The sequence below is a fragment of the Dama dama genome, chromosome 9, assembly GCF_033118175.1.
Source record: "Dama dama isolate Ldn47 chromosome 9, ASM3311817v1, whole genome shotgun sequence".
In the NCBI taxonomy this organism is placed as follows: Eukaryota; Metazoa; Chordata; class Mammalia; order Artiodactyla; family Cervidae; genus Dama; species Dama dama.
The window spans coordinates 16114828-16131940 of NC_083689.1; the positions used below are offsets into that span (position 1 = coordinate 16114828).

The window sequence follows — 17113 nt, forward strand, 5'->3', positions numbered from 1 at the left end:
GAGGTGTTGGGGCTTGGGGCATCCACCCCGGGGGTCTCACTACTTCAGCTGAGACCCGCAGGAGAAGGGGCAGTAAAGGGGAAGAGCGCAAGGGAGCTCTGCTCATTTTCACTCTCTATGAAATCGAATGACTTCTCCTCTCCGTCAGCCAAATCCCAGCCAAAACAGCTCCCTCCTGGGCATCTGGGCCCCAGAATCTGCCCGCCTCTGCCTTCTTTCCTCTTTTCTATTCATTCTGTTTCAGATCCCAGGATTTTACACGCCCCTCTCTCCACCGAACCACTGCCCACCCCGCTTGTGCCAAATCTGGCTTTTCCCCAGGACTTGAGGGGAAGCTGCAGGAAAGCCGGTACCTGCTCCCCAATGCTTTTTCTGATTCATTTAAAATCAGAGCAAGGAGAGGTTTTTGTTTTTTTTTTTTTTTGGTGATGGTGGTGGTGTTTCTCACAAACTCTCACCATCGCGGGTAATTCACGGGTGTCCTGGCCCCAGTCCTAGGACCTGCAGCGTCTTTTGAGTCCTCCAAAGATGGAGAAGCACGAAAGAAAATCAAATCAGTAACATGGCAAATGAGCGAAGGAGGAAGAACGGAGCAAGTGAAGGGAAACAGAAGGGAAAGGGGAACATCAAACGAGCTGCAGGCCTCAGCAGAACGGGTGCACCAGTTAGGCCCCTGGTGTGTACATGCGAGGATCCCTTGGAAGGAAGAGGTACAATAAACAGAACAAATGCCAGCAAGTAAAATAAAATGGGGCGGAGGGAGAAGGGGGGATTGAGAGCAACCTACCCGGAGTGTGGACAAAGTAAGCCAGATAAAGATCCAGTTCTTTGATTGTGACTCCAATGTGATGTGGCTGCACGCACAGGCCGGGGTTCGAGCACTGGGGCGACTTGTAGAGCCGCTCCCCGTCAGTACTTTCCAGGGGGATCCCCTTAAACAAAATCACCATGACCAGGTCCAGCCTCCACACCTTGTCGGCCTGGCGAAGGCAGTCAATCCGCCGGATCTTGCCCTTCTGGTCGGGGTTGGAGAGCACACAGCAGGGGGGCTTCTTGCCCGTGATGGTCAGCACAAAGTCCTCCCGGAACTCGGGCCGGATGTCTTTGCGCAGCTTGGCCAGCAGCCGGGATGCCCACTTCTGCTTGATCTCGGGCTTCTCGCCCAGCAGCTCGTCCTTCACCGCCCGCTCCTCGTCCTTCGACATCCGCTTCTCGTGCTTCTTGAAGTACTTGCGCTTCCGCGCCTGCAGGTTGAACCAGGTGTAGGAGAAGGCGCGGACGTGAGGCAGCAGCGCCTCGATGAACGGGTGGAACTCATCCTGCAGGCGGCAAGCCGGGAGCATGCGGGGCGAGGGGAGACGGGAGGAGGGGAAGACGGGGTGAGGGGGGAAAGAGAAAAGGAGAAAAGAAGCGTTAGAAAGGGGGCACAAGTAAAATCGCCTTCTCCTCCTCCTCCTCCTCCCCCCCCCCCACGACAATTTTCTCTTGCAATTGTTCTAGGAAAGTGTGGTCTGGAGCCGCCACCAGCCTAGCCTGCCGCTCGCTCCCATCTCAGCCTCAGCAGCCAGACAGAGACACCCAGAGCCTGAGCACACACCTATTCTCTCTCTCTCTCTCCCTCACTCACTCACACACACGCGCGCACAGACAACGTTGCCGTCCACACACACACACGCGGCTGGTATCCCCGCCAGGCTCTGTCGCGCCCATGACATCTCCATGTTCTATGCAGTCTCGAACTCGTGTCAGCTCGCCCCGGCACGGAGTCCAGTCTGCACGAATGCCCGTGGACGCACACGCGGGCAGGCGAGGGCCGCTTCACGCCCCGACACCGGTAGGTTTTTGGCCACCCCCAGAAGAGCGAACATGACATCCACGAGTCAGCGAGCCAGGAGAAGGATTTGGCTTCCCCCTCCCCAGGCTGTTTTCATTCTCTCTTCTGCTCCGATTGGAACATCCACCCCAGCATTTTTTAAATCAGATCTAAATCCTAAATATGTGATTTCAGCTTTGTTATCGACACCAATACTAATGTTAACCACAGTCATAAGGAACAAAACGCTTCTTGTTAGCACAAATAAGGTGGTGGTCTCAGCCACAGTAGGGTTAAAAGCTACGGGGGGCATCCAGTACCCCGTCCCCACTGACCCCTTCACCCTCTTTCCCACTCAGTCAGGTGACAGAGGGCCGGGCTCTCGCTTTTTGTTTTTTGGTTTTTTTTTTTTTCCTCTTTTTCTTTTTTGCTTGTTTGCTTGTTTGAAGTTTAAATAATAATTGATTTCTGTTTACAAAAATAAAACTGGAAAAAAATAAATAATTACCATTGATCTGAAGCACCCGGCAAAGCCCAACGCCCGATTCTGAGCTTCTGGACTCAACAGAGTTGTGAGTTGGGGGCGGGTGGGGGGAGGGGGCGGGGGAGGAGCAGGGGAGGAAGGTAAATGTTTTAAAGGGGGTTATTATTGGTGTTCTGGGGACTAGGGGCCGGGCTTGGGTGGATTCTCAAACCCTTCCCCCTCCCCCCCCCCCCCCATGCTCCACTGCACAGAAGGGGGAAATTAATATTTTTTTTAAAGGAGCAAAAAGAAAGGTCAGGGATAGCAAGCAGAGAGAGGGAACGAGTCGATTACCACACATGCCAGGTAAACAAAAGCCAACAAAAAAATTTTCTTTTTTCAGTTTCACCCCCTGTGCATCCTCTTCCAGCTTTTTAAAAAATAAATAAATAAAAGAAAAATATGCAAAATTTAAAAGTCAAAAACCTACCTCCCACCCCACCCCACCCCCAACACACAACACGCCCTACCCCACCCCTGTGCAAAACAAAACAAAAACAAAAACGGGGGTGGGGGGGGAATCGGCAGCTGAAGAAAAAGGCTTTCGGCTTTGGCAGCGGCACAGGGGTGTAAACTTCGGGCTGCCTCCCTCCGCCTCTGAGCCTGATCGCAGGCAGAGGGGGAGCTCACAGATTCCCGGGGAAGAGGACGAGTTCGGACCGGCTGCAGACCGTCGCTGGCAGAAGCGTGCAAAAGAGGGAGGGAGCGAGGGAGGGAGGGAGGGAAGGAAGGGGGGGGGGGAGAGGGAGGACGTGGATGGGGCTCTGTGTGTGTGTGTGTGTGTGTGTGTGTTGTGTGAGTGTGTGCGTGTTTGTGTGTATGTGTGTGCGCTGGTTGGGTTTGGTTGTTTTTTTTTTTTTTTTGCTTCTTTTCTCTCTCAAACTCCCTCTCTCTCTCCCCTTTCATGCTCAAGCCCCATCCATTCGCTGGTGCCAAAGCCAGTAAAAAGGGTGGGGGGGAGAAAGGGGGGAGGGAGACAGAGAAGGATCCACCTATTTGGCAATGAGACATCCTCGAGCAGCCAATGGCTGCGTCCAAGGGGAGGAGGGAACCGGGCGAGCCGAGAGGGTGGGGAGAGCCCCCGGCAGTTGGAGACCAAAAACAATTTGCCCAATCGACAAGTTCACGTCTAATGAACAAGCAAAGTCCAGCAGTTATGAATTTTTCATTCCAGGCTCCTACTCGGGTCCATTTGGCAGCGGCCACCCAGCAAATCTGAAGGGGGTTGAGGGGGACTGGGACTGAGGAAGACATAGAATTTTTTTTAAAGCCAGAAAAATAAATAAATAAAGGCCTGACTCCGGGCGGGCTGGCGGGCGGGAGGGAGCCCCAGAAGGCCTTGGGGAAAGCAGCTGCGCCTTCTCTCTGTGTTTTGGTTTCAGTCTCTTTCTCTAAGACCCGCACACTCTTTTTCTGGTTCTATTTCTTTTTTTATTTATGGGACGCACAGGGGCGAGTGGAAGTTTTCCTCCCCGGCCATACACACGAGCCTGCCTGCCGTGCTATGAATAGAAAGAGAAGAAGAAAGAGAGCTTGGAAAGTGTCGATGCCAGCAGCACTTCCAGGGCAGGGACCCGGCGCCCAGGGTGCGGCCACCCCTTCCCCCAGCCTGGCGGCGCTCACCGGAGCGCTCCCAGGCCGGGAGGCAGGCCCCCAGCACTGCCCGGCCTCCCTTTCCCCAGCCCCCATCGAGCTCGGTGCCTCCCTCGGCCCACACCCAGCCACACACGCTCCATTAGCGGTGAAGAGGGATGCCAACGCAGTGCAGCTCCGATCGAGAAACTGCAAGTTTATTAAAATAGCCTCCTGTCACAGCACTCGGCTGACGAGCACTACACTCAGCCACAGACACAACAGCCAACCCCAGGGGGAGTGACAAAGGCAGGAAGGTGGACACAACTTCCAGACCCTGAGCCTTGCCACCCCCGAACCACCACCACTTCCTAAACTCTTAGTTCTTTGCGCTCTCCAGCTCCGCCTGCTCCACTTGCTCTGTTTAGAGTTCCTGGGTTGGAGGAGGGTGAACACTCACCTATGCCCTGTTCAGATTAAAGGGCCCAAGCCAGACCGAGCAAGGTATAAGAGCATAAAATAAGAAACCTGAGGGAAGGGAGGGATCTAAGAAAGGAAACAAGGCAGAAGAGAGCTCTATCAGGAAATGTGAGACAGCCTTGGGGAAACCGAGTCACCCCAAAGCACTCCCCGGGGAACCCCTGCTCTGGGCCTTCCTCCCAGGCGGGAAGGGGAGCATGGGGGAGGGGAGCCAGGAGTGTGGAAGTCTCCGCTGGGTCCTTTCGGGTAGGGGCTCCAGAGCAGCCAAGCTTTAGGCCTTTGTAAAGCAGTTAAGGAGGAGACAGTTATTAAAGAAATGGAAGACCGGAGGAGGAGGTTTACACCGACCGGGAGAGGCTGACCCTTCTCAGAAACCAGTTCCTACCTTTGTCCTCTCCCCAGGTGAGGCTCAGCCCTCAGCTGGCAACAGAAAGAAGGTCACTGCTTACTCTCGCCCCTTTCTTCCCCATCTGAAACCCTCGGTAGCCTTTAAGCCCAGCAGAAAGATTCGAGGAAGAGGGCGAGGGGTGTGCCCCAACAAAACAGGCAGCCCCGAGCCCTTGCTGGACCCAGACACCAATGGGGAAGGCGCCACCCAGCACCTGGTACCCCAGGCCAGGCCCTGACTGGCCTGAAGTGAGGTCATGGGCGGCCGAGAGAAACAGTTAGAGGTGAGAGAGCAAGAGGCAGGTGTCACTGCAAGACAGGCCTCTTAGGGTGGCATTCAATAATTAACATCACATTAATAACCACCTTTGGTCCAATTAGCCAAGGATGTTAACTGAGTAACATGAGATACCAAACCCTGCCTCTTCATCTCAAGACGAGATGAAACAAAAAATAAATGAAGTCAAGATGAGACAGTAGAAACTACAAGTGAGTTTATGTTTGGCATGGTGTGTTTTTCTGGTATTTTGATTCATACTAAATATTGGACACCAAACAGAAAATGGCCAACATGAGCCTCCTGAAAAATTCTATCATGTTCCCTCTCACAGACCACCCTGCCAAGGCGCTAAACATAGGTCAATTCTGAATCCTGGTGTTACAGTTGGGCAGGTGGCAGGGGAGATGACAGGTAGAAGGATTCCACTGGAAGTTAGGGAAACAGGACAAGATCCTGGATGAAGGGAGAGGTCAAAGGTCGATGGAATGGTGGAGAGACTGGACATAAAAGTGTCGGTCCCCGGAAGGCCAGTGGAGTGTCTCAGTGGAGCCTGGGGACCCACTGTGCCCCCTCAACTCTCCCTTAACAGGAGGAGCAACCTGGAGCTTCCGAGGAGATGAACCGGGAAGGAGAACAATCACCATTTGCCCTTCACCTGCCCTGCTGGTGGGGTGGCCGGCCACCCTGAAGGTGGGCTGAGGGACTCCCAGGCAGCACTCTCCTCTCACCCTGCTCCTTCAGAGGGAGGCCTTCCCGGGTGAGCAGCCAGGGGAGGGTGGTGAGAAGGTCTCTCTCCCTCCTGCGGGGCACACGGAGAAGAATCGCTCAGGTTCCCTGAGAAACACTTGGCGTGCCCCACCCCTACCGCCCCCTCCTCCTGAATGCCACCGGTGGCAGCTCTGGGTCCTGGACACACCCTTCAGAAACCCCAGACAAAAGGGGACTGTCCCCCTTTTGTTAAGAGAGCAGAGAGGCTCCTTCTGGAAGATTACCTGTCCCACACCCAGCCTCCTTCTCTTCTCCCCTTGGTCTCAGGTCTCGGCTGGGAGCTCAGATACTCTGCACCCCAAAGAGAGCAAACACACACACACACACACACACAACCCCTCTGAGGATTCAAGGCTTCTCCGGGGCTGAGTCACCAACGAGAGGAAAAGCAACGAAGGGGTAAGGAAGCCAGTGATGCTGGTGAGAGAGTAGTAAGCAAAAAAAGAAAATTAAAGACAACAAAGGAAAAAACTTAAGCAAAATTTGGAGGGGAAGGTATTTTCCCTCATTTAAAACAAAAATCTGAGAAGTCAGAGATTAGACTTTTAAAATTCACATGAGCTTTTAGTTTGTGGAAAGGAATTTTTCTGCCTTTGCTAGAGAAAGGCCTCTCTCATTACTGTCACGTATATAGAATTTGATTTTTTTTAAAGCAACAGTTTTCACGGAAACATTTCTGAAATACCCATGCTGGTTTTAGCCATCACTAGGAAAAATGTGCCTCCAAAAGAAAAAGAATGAACAGGCCACGGGGGGTGGGGGGGGAAAGAGGGAGAGGGAGAAAGAAAGAGAGAAGGAAGACCAATCCTGAGGAAGACAAGCTGGGCCCAAAACTACAAAAAGAGAGGACAGAGAAGGAAGGAAAGAGGACACAGCTGAAAAGGAAAAATGAGCGAGGAGAAAAGATAAGGACTCTAGGACAGGGGCAAAAAAAGAGAAAAAGAAGATGATGAGGAAGAAGGAAAACTAGCTAAAGTGACTGCTTCGAGCTTGAGAAAGTTAAATGCATCGTTTTTCTAAAAATCGACAGAACAAATGAGGCCTTGTGGATTATTTGAGGGGAAACAGGGAAATGTGAACAGAATCTCACTCTTATAGACAGTATTCAAAATCTTCAAGGAAACAAAATAATTTTCCCACCCTGAGACAGGTTTTACAACCGACATACCTGCCAGGAGTGAAACATCTAGAAGTGCAAAAAAGTGATATCTTTAAAAACAGGGTCACTGTTTGGTGGTCACCTTATTTTTTTTTAAAAAAAATCCTATTTGTCTACATCCTGCCTTCTTTAAGGCTGATTTATTCTTTCAGACTCTGGACACATACTAATTTTATATCTGTCTGTGTTAATTTGGATAACTATACGCAAAGAGTGCAAATGACTCACAAAACCTACTTAGGATTTACCAGACATATCAGGATTCATTGTACTACTGTATATCTGCAGCCTAGTGAAAAAAGACGCAAGAAATTTTAAAAGGCCACAGATAGAGCCCTGATGAGCCAGTTTAATTCCTGGGATTTTATAAGTCAGGCTTGGTCTGAACCGAAAAGAAGCCAACTTCGTATCTCTGAGCTCTCCCATCTTGTTCCACAGAAGGGGTTCAAGAAAGCAGTGGCCCGACTCCCCGACAGAAATGGAAAGAGAACCACCGTAGGCAGCAAAAGGAAGGGGCTGGCTGCTTATCTGAGAGGTGGGTGGGGCCTCCCCTTGCTGGGGGGGCAGGCAGGAAGGGGCTCTGCAGCCAGAGTAAAGTCATCCAAGACTCTGGAACCGCCAAGCATGGAAACCAGAAAATGCACATTGCGAGGCTCGGAGAATTTGGACAAAGCGGGTTTTTGGCTGACTTGGGCCTGTTTTCCTCTGCTCAGGAATGGCGGGCCCGGACGGGGTTTTCTGGAACCCTCAGCTGGCTGAGTGGACTTGCCCCACACCCTGGGCTGAGTCTAGGACCAGGCCTGCCTCCGAATCAGGCTGTACTCTACTCTCCTCTCCTATAAACCGACCCCCACTCCTTCCCTTCTTTTTCTCCTCAGGACTACAAACCCGGAGCGGTGGCCTGGGATCAGGCCAACAGGCAGCCTTGTTCTGGCTCCGAACACTACCCTGCTCCAGGCACATCTCCCCTCTCCCTCCTGGCCCTGAATAAAATCGGGTGGGAAGGGAGGTGTTGGGGAAGACAGTGTATTCTCCCTAGTGCAACTGGAAATTGTTTACTTTCATTGTTTACAGAGTAGAAGAAGCAAAACCCTTGTCTTTAATTCACCACCTAGCTTGAAACTTCCTTGTATCACCAAACAGATGTAAAAGCCGGGAGGGTCAGAGCCCAGTCGTCCATCTAGGGGCTGCTGGAGGATGGGCGCCTCCGAAGATGAGAACGCCCAGGACAGGTGACAGCCGAGGGCTTCACAGGGCAAGGGCAGTGCGAAGCCAGAGCCTCACCCACCCACCACGTGGGTCTGCAAACTGTCACTCCTGGTGACCAAGGACCCAGGGAAGAAGGAAGAACCCCACAAGCCAACTTCACAACTTTGGCTAAAGGAGAATTGAAAAACCGGCAAGAGGCACGGGCAGAGGAGACAGGCACGTGAAGACGAGGTCTGCGCCCAGCACACTGTGGAAATATCCAGAGGGCAAGAGGGGAGGCCAGAACAAACAGCAGAATGCTGAAAACCCAAAGCCCGGCCGCCAACTACCGACCCCAGAAAAAGCCTGGGGATCCTCCAGGGAAGACGGTCCTTTCCCTTCCCCCACCGCTGCCAATGCGCTTTGGAGGCAACTCCCGCGGCCTTCACAGATCCTCTTGGTGGGCTCCGGCCCTGACACCACCTTGTTGGCCGGGACTGTTGCCTCTGCCGCAGCAGCAAAGGGCCAGGGCAAGAGGGGGTTTCTCTGAGCTCCGGGTGCCCTCTGCCTGGTCTGCACTCCCCTCGGCCCAGAGAGAACCTCTTTCTTGCAGTTGCTGTGGCAACAGGCAGTGCCCAGAGCCTGGGGCAGAGAGCCGGTGGCCAGGATGGTAACAGCCCGAGGTTTTCACTGCTCCGAGGGCTCGGGGAGCTGGGCGGGCCCTGTTCAGGGAAGCGGTTTCCCCCAAATGTACAATTTTAGGAGTTGGAAGGAAGACATTTTTCAATCCCTCAAAATGCATTGTCCCCCGCCGCCCAACTATTTTATCATCAGGATCACTGCCAAGGAAATCCGAGAATCCTCATTCCCCTGGTGTGGAGCCCCTTCGGAGGCTGGCACCAGGGTGCTCAGAGCTTAGGACTGTGCCCACCCCTCGGCCACAATCCATCCCTCACTGGCTCCCTTTCTTTTTTACCCTCTCTCCCCCTCTTGTGTCCTCCAGCTCCAACACAAACTGTTTGCATGGGAAGTCTCCCTCTATGACCCGATTCAGCACACACAAGAGAAAACTGTGGGCGACAGACCCAACGTCCTAACGAACTTGAGTTAATTAATGCTAAGGAAGAAAAGAGGCGCCCTCGCTCTGTTGAATCACGGTTCACTAGCCCTTTCAGTTTGCTGTGGGTGGAGGAAAAAAAAAAAGAGGCTTTTTGGTTCAAATATTTTTGGGGGGCGAAGGGAAAACAAAAACACCGCAGAAGGGCCGTGGAGGGCGAAGCTGTCAGTACCTGCCCAAGGGAGCCGAGGCAAGGGTAGCCAAGCGCTCTCCCCCAGGCTGTGGGCCTGAACGGTGCTGGGAAGGCGAGAAAGGGTTGGATAGGGGAGGGGATTATCCATTGATTGCCGGCTTGTTCAAATAAATCGCTCAAGAAAAATTACACTGTCAGACTGTAAGACACAGACATAGACATATATATTTTTTAAAGCCCAAACCCAGCAACTCGATTTCATCAGAGCCGTGAAAATGTTTTAACAGTGCAGAAAACCGAAGTACGGATGGCATAAGAACAAAAAATTTAAGTGTGCAGGAAAAAAAAAAAAAAAAGATGAGGTGGTAATGGGGAGGGGAGAACAGCTGCAATTTTGCTTTCCAGATGTTGACAGCAAAATGTAATTGGCATGGAACATCTTCCTTACCACTTTTTATCCTTTGGTCCTGAGATGTTAAAATCCCACAGCTAAACCTAAGTCTGCAGACAGTTTCCAGGCGCTGTGAACACGTGGATGGGTCATGAAGTCTCCGTGGGCCACATGCCTGCGAGTTTTTTATATCAGCCCACTAATTTTTACAAGCCCTCCCACCATTCCTCAGTGGGGAGACCTGAGCAAAACAGGCTGGAGAGCATTGTTATTTAAATAATAGTTATTATTATTTTGTAACCCTCGGCCTTTACTTTTGAGGCTGTGCCTTCCTTTAAAAAAAACCCAACAAATTTAAACTTAAGTGTGACACAGAGAAAGAAAGCACAGTTCTAAGGCTTCCACTCAATATGTTGTCACAAAGTGAACACACCTGTATACCCCCATCCAGATTAAGAAATAGAACATTTTCAGCACCACTCAAGGGGCCTTCAGTTTTTCAACTCCAGTGTTCTCATAATTCATATGTCTTAGAAATAGATCCTGCCCACACTGGTAGCCTCAAATTTGAGCACCTAAGTATACACGTGCATTACAGAGCTGAGTGCACTACTCATGTGACCATAAAAATTCATAGTGTAAAGAAGCCTCTTAAATCCTCACTGCTGCAGAGGGCTATCTACACCTCTGTCTGTCTGTCTCTTTCAGTGCCTGCCCTACTCTGATCTTTCAACAGGGCAACTAACTGCACAGTGGGGTTAGCAGACTAGCAGGGCAAATGTGGGAGACAGATAGGGCCCACCAAGCTCAATTCAACAGAACAGCCACAGTGACTGAGGGGGGAGTAAGCAGGCAGGAACTGGGTGGCCGTGGTATGCATGGGTCATAAAAGTAACGTGGCTCTGCAGAGTCAGGGGTTCCTGAGAGTGAATGAGCACCTATCAGGACAGAGTCTCCTCATCTCTGCCCAGAAGAGCCTCCCAGGGAGAGGAAGGGGGTGGCGTTGGCAGAAGGGGGCTTACAGTGTGAGGGGGTCCTGGAGTGGGGCTGGGAGGCCCAACTCTGCTGCAGCTGCCTCCACCTTCCCTGAATTCAGCCCCAGCTGGCTCCCCCGTCACTTTCACTCGCACTAAATTTACTTTATAATTTTAAAATTAAATTTTAAAAAAAGCAGGAAAGAGAAAGCACTGAAGGCAAAATACCTCCCACAATATCTCTCCGAGGGGGAGAAAAGTTTCTGCTTATGTAAAAAAAAAAAAAAAAAAGAATGCAAGGGATTGCTGAAAAGCCTAAGCACCGAATAACAAGGAAAATAAAAGAGGAACACATTTAATTGAAAACACCTGAAGCAAATAAATAAATAAATAACTCCCTCTGCAACTCAAAGCCATTGTACAAGCCCCTACCCCCAATTTCTTGCCCACTTTCACCTTTCCTTTCTCACAGCAGCTGTGTCTTCCCGGAGCAGTGCGGAAGCCTCTTTTCCTTTCAAGCCTATCCACCCCCTACACCTGGGGGAATGACCAAGGCAGCAGCTTCCTCTCTGAGCAGCCTGGAGCAAACCTCTGCAATCCTTACGAAGAGCTGCTTCTTTCTATTCTTATATCTCCCCAGGCTGTTCCCACCACTGCCCTGGACCCTGCACTTCTGCCCCAAATCTAGGCCCTGTGGGTAGCGGCACCATGGTGCGGCTGGACGCCAGGCTCAGCCCAAGTGGGCAGCTCTCCCCTCTACTAAGGGCACAGAGCTGCCAAGGCAAGCTCTCAAGGACTGAATTTTCTCTTCCTATTGCATATGAGGTTGGAAAGAAAGAACTGTTCTGCTTAATTTAAAATATGACAAGGGATCTGAGCTCTATGAGCCTACAATCTTTAGAAATATTTGATTACTTTGCGGGGGGGGGGGGGAGTTGCAGGGCAAGACTCTGCATCTGAGACCCTACACCCGACAGCCACCGGGTTTGACTCTCCCACCAGCCAGCGGCCAGGGAAACACGCCCTCGGCTGGCATGGGGGTACCAGAGCCCGGCTCCTTTCTTCCTTTCTTTTTTAAATCGCTCTAGCGAAAACCAGGCAGTGGGTCAGGGCCCAGAGGCGGGGGAGGGACGAGGAGAGGGTTGTCTCTGAAGAGGGGGGAAAAGGAAAGGGAGGTTCCAACTCCGGGAGAAGAGGCAAGTTTCCCGGCTTGTGCCAGTTGGGGATTTGCGAATCAGACCAGAGCGGAGGGAAAGCAGTTGAGGGGAAAAAAAAAAAAAAAAAACTGCATTAAAACTAACCAGCTTTGCCTAAAAGTGCGCCTTCCACCCTTAAATAAGACAATGCTGAGGGGAGAGGAAAGACGAGTTATTTCTCACTCTTTAATTATTCCAATGCTTAGCATTATTAAAAAAAAAAACCCACACACATTAGCCAATGATATATTCTAACCCTCAACAAAGCTGGTATTTTTCTCTGATTACAGACTTTGCCGTGGCAAACCCGGGCTCCGACGACAGAGGCAGTGCAGAAGCGCGCTCCTAAATGAGAGACAATTTTATTAAAATCATAATCATTCCTCGCATTTCTCCAGCGCCTTTTCAGCGGCAGACATCCCAGGTGCCCCACGCCGGTTCTACCAGGGAACCGGCGACCGAAAAGCTCAGTTGCCAAACACCGGAGGCTTGAGCTCCACCAACTGCCGGCATATATATATCCGCCCCCCCCCGCTTTTTTTTTTTTTTAATGTCTGTTTCCATCATCCAGCCTCTGTCTCACGTTAAGGGAAAAAAAAGTACAAAAACTCCTTTACAATTTTGAAAATAATTTTTTTAGAGAAGAGGGAAAATGTGACCCGAAGAATAAAAAGAGAGGAAAGGGGAGCTAAGTGTGGTCTGGAAGCTTGGGGGGAATGGATGCGGCGGGGATGGGGCACCTCTGGGTCAAGAGTACGGAAGACAGTGTCAACCGCTGCCCCGGGTCACCTCCCCAGTCGCAGCTGGAGAGGGCTGAGTCATCCGCACGTGGAAAAGGAAAAAGACCTAACACCATCAAAGCGCCCTGAAGTAATTCGGGTGATGAGAAGTCGGGTTTATGACTGGCTTCCGAGAGGCGGATCGGAGCGCTTTCTCTGTATGCCGAGGACTGCTAGAGCTTGGGGGGGCGGGGGTAGGATTTCACTAGGGAGATGCCTACCAGACATTAGCCTCCCCCTCCAACAGGTTAAGTCGGGGCCCACTCGGTGCACATGTTCTTTTTCCACTTTTCCTCTTCTCCCCCCTGGCCTGCCCAGAAGTGCTGCAAAATGGCTGGTAGCAATGGGCAGAGAGGCCTTAGCGCCCCAAATTCAAGAAGTCAGGGCCCAGGAAAGGCGGTGTCGATTAGAGATCTGGAGGGGAAATTTTATGTAAACGTTCTTAGAAGCTGCGCAACTCCCGCGGCCTGAGGGCGGAAAAGAGGGAAAGGGAAAGCGCATTTTCTACCACTTAGTCACATTTCTTCCCTGTGTTCGCCGGAGGCCAAGCGCCCCCAAACCCAGCCAACCCTTGAAACAAACAAAAATGCTCCCCTGCTAAATTTCCCCCGCCCTTATTCACACACAAAGAGGCGACTTGGGGAGAAATGGGGAGGCTCGTCCCCAGGCTTAGGGTCTGGCGGCTGAGACGAGCACGAGGGATTCTCTCCGTACTGACGCCCCAAAGTTGCCCTCGGATTCTGGGGCACTTAAGCTCTAAAAGTCCTTCGAGCGGCCAAAGAACAGGAATCATGAATTTCGCATTCTTTGCAAAGCCCTCGCGCGCATTATCGCCCGTTGGATACCGAGAGGACACTGCGGCCCCGAGCCCCACCCCGCGCGTCCGGGGAAGGGACCCAACCAGCCTCGAGGCCAAAACGCCGCCATCTGAGCCCCTTCTGGCGCAGCCCTCTGGTGCTGCAAATGGCTAAAGTCCCAGAATGGGAACCAGGCCGGCCCTCGACGCCCGCGCCGGGTCACTTCTTGCTGGGCCGCGGGGAAGCCTGGGCCGCGCCCCGGGCGAGAGGGTGTCGCGCCTGCGCAGTGCGGGGTCCGAAGGGTGCCACAGCCATCCCCCGACCCCCAGAGTCTAGTTGGCGTCATTCTGGGGCTTCGGCTGCGAGGCAAACGCCCAAAGCCTCGCCTAATGCCACTTTCCCTTCACACCCGTCCCCGGGCTCCCCTCACCTGCCCGCGGGGGCAGCGGCCCTCTCACGCCTCACTCAACGCTCGTTCGGAGCGGTTCCGCCGCGGGAGCGACCCAACCTTGTGCCACAGGCGCTTTCCGAATCCCGGGCTTTAGCACACCGCTTCCCGCCTTTTCGCCCGGCGCACGCGCACACCCGACTTTGCGCACGACCCTCCAGCGTCCCGGCCGTCCGCACCATCGAGGGCTGTGCGGTCCCCTTCTACCCTACGGTGTGCGGCCCACGCAAGTGACAACGACAGTCAGCACCCAAGTTCCGCGCATGGAAAACACCCAGCCCTCCCCTTGCTGAGCTCAGGGGAGGCCTCCCCACCACCCACACCCACCTATGTTTCCCCTGTCCAAGCGTGAGCCATTTGAAACGGGTCGGGGACCTGTCACACGCGAAAAGAATACCCAGGAGGTAACAATGAAAGAAGCTGTAGGCGGCAGGAGCCTGGCTAGGGGCGTACCCTGGGGCTAGCACACAGGCACCGGCGGCGCGTCTCCGCCGGAGTTTCCACAGATATACAAGCAGACTAGGGGGCTTCAGGGCGACGTGAGGGGCCGCCTTGATCCTCTCTTCCGGGCGCTCGGGAGAAGGCACGGAAGACGATCTTTCTTCCGCCGGGCCCGGAGCATCCGGAGCGCTTTGGTGGAGCAGTGGGGCTGTCTAAGGAGTCCTGGGACACCCTCCCCCACCTCCGTTCAGTGATGCGCTTCTATTTTAAGACATCTCCCATCCCTCCAAAACCCACCCACACTCTCTCCTGAGGTCCACAGTGCGCACAGGGAACCCGCCTCCAAGCCCCCGGGCGCACCTGAGGGAAAGTCCAGGAGGGCTGGTAGCGCGCGGCCTGAGCTGCCAAGCTGGACTCAGGGGGGGGCACATGGAAGTTTCGCCCGAGATGCGGGGCGGGGGTGGGGGCGTTAAATGGCCTCTTTGTGGAGAGGAATTGCGGGCCGTCACTCAGGATTAATTTAAGCAGCAACAGCAAACACACCAAAAAGCAATGTCTCGCCGCCAAGCACCCACCCCCGCAATTGTGTTTCGGGTAGGGCTGAGGGATTCAGTGATGTAGCTCGGCCTTTCGCGGGAAGGGGGGTCCCTAGCCTTTAAGAACCACGGGCGTCCACAGTTGTGGGGGCAACTCCCGCCTCGCCCCACGGCCCCTGCAAGGAGAAATGTGTGTGTGTGTGTTCTGCATGTTTGGGAAGAAACCGAATAGGGATGGTAAAACCCAAGTACAAACATGGAGCGGAATGGGGGGGGGGGGAGGTTCTTACTTACAAGAAATATATATATAAAGGCACAAATTTCCAATATAAATATAGCACATGCAGGGGCGCCGCTGGGCACCCATTCTGGGGAGTCTCACCTGAGCCCCAGGGACATTTGGGGAGGCGGCTATTCCCAAAGAAATGGAAGCGGTGGGAACTAGGCCTGCGGGTCCCAGTCCCCTCCCCCCAAAGCCTGAATGCGGCTTTGCAGCCAGGTGCCCTGGGCGGTCTGGCAGGTGTGCCCCTCACGTGAAATACACGCGTGTGCAGACTGGGGAGGTGCGTGCCCGCGTGGGCCTGTTGCCATGTGCGTGGGCACCGGCAGTTCCTGCAGGCTCATCTCCCTACCTAAGCTCGGGACCCCCAGTGCCGGCGCAGGGCAGTACTCGCGCTCTGAACACCGCTCAGGATGCAAGCAGGAGAGTGCAAGTGTGTGATGTGTGTGTGTGTGTGCGCGCGCGTCTGTGTATATGTATGTGTGCCAGCCCCCCATCTGATGTTGGACAAGGGTATATATTTATGGAAGGTGTGCTTCCAGCAGTCCCAATGGGGTGTGGGGCCTGCGTTTGCGCAGAGCAGGCAGTGCCTGGGATCCCGGCCGCCGGCGCCAGACTAGGGAACGTTGGCCACTCGGGTCTGAGCTTCTGTGCGAGAGCGTGCTTACGTGCGTGCGCGCGCCCGAGTGTCCGCAGAGCCCGGAGTGCGCCCACCCGGGCGCCCCGTCGGGGCTGCTGCGCCGGGGAGTGCGCATGTGCTTGCCCTAAGAGCCGCCACGTGCGCCGGGACCGCCGTCGCCGCCACGCCGAGCCAGGATTTGGCCCCTGAGCGGGCCAGGGGGCAGGGCCCGCCGTCGCCCGGCGGGTCTCAGCGGGATGTCGTTGGAGCGGTGTTGGTTTTGGCCGCTGCTGCTCTAATGGGGGAAGCCCCGGGGAGCGGACGGGGGTGGAACAAAGAAGGGGAAAGCAAGGGAAAGAGGGCTGCAGAGGAGGAGGAGGAAGCGCACTGGAATGCGGAGGGCCCTGGGGAGTGAGGGTGCAGGGCAGCCCAAGTCTCCTGGGCATGGCTGGGGCCGAGGGACTTGCCTGGAAGCCTAAGGCTGCCACTCCCACCCCTCACTGTGGATGGAGACAGTTTTGCAGACCCGGCACCTCTCCGCCTTCGAGAATCCTGGCCCCAGCCAAAGGCTCTGCAGGCTGCAGCCACCACGGGCCACAAGCAGCAAAGTGACATTTGGGCTGGAGGGCATGGTTTGCATTTCCTCAGGGGAGGGCATACCATTTGAGCCCTCTTATGCAAGGAACCAGGAGGCCCCTTCCCCTGTTTTTTTGCCTGGGTTGCTTAGAACCTCAGTTTTCCCCATCTGGGGAATGGGAAGGGAACTCCCATGGGGAGGGTCAGAAGGAGGAGTGTCAGTTGCATAGGACTGGGTTGAAAAGCAGGGTGATCTGTTTAAGTCTTGCTTGCCCCTGGGGGCCTTGCTGAGTACTTCCTGCCATCCCACTTCTAGCCTCATGACCTTGGCACTTAACCTTCTGGCCTCTGTTTCCTCATCTGTAAAACAGGTTACTCATACCTGCCTCCCGCTGGGAAGGTTACAGGAGGTCACGTGCGCCCGCCCACCCGCTGCCCAGGCATAATTGCTCTGGAGTTGCTAGCTGTTATTTTTATTGTGAAGTCTATGGCTGTGACAAGCTGTGACGCTTGGTGTGATCGCGTGAGGCTGGCTGTGTGTGTGACTGTGCCGCTGTGTGTGTGTGCGTGTGTGTGACAGGTTGTGTGTGAGACTGTGCGTGGACGACAGATTGTGCCGGTGTGCGGCAGTGCCTGTGACAGGCTGTCACTGCGCG

The 17113-nt window shown here is 53.9% G+C and overlaps 1 protein-coding gene across 5 annotated transcripts in view; it reads right to left on the reverse strand.

Annotated features, from left to right (window-relative positions):
* The window catches only part of NFIX (nuclear factor I X), a 95414-nt gene that overhangs the window by 66437 nt on the left and 11864 nt on the right, over positions 1-17113 (reverse strand). For 4 of the 5 annotated variants that reach the window (XM_061150150.1, XM_061150148.1, XM_061150149.1 and 1 more), the window contains exon 2: positions 788-1319. In XM_061150150.1, coding sequence (XP_061006133.1) covers positions 788-1319 — 532 coding nt within the window. Of the gene's footprint in view, positions 1-787; positions 1320-2321; positions 2342-17113 lie in introns of those variants that run through there. The other variant, XM_061150147.1, reaches the window with a different exon arrangement.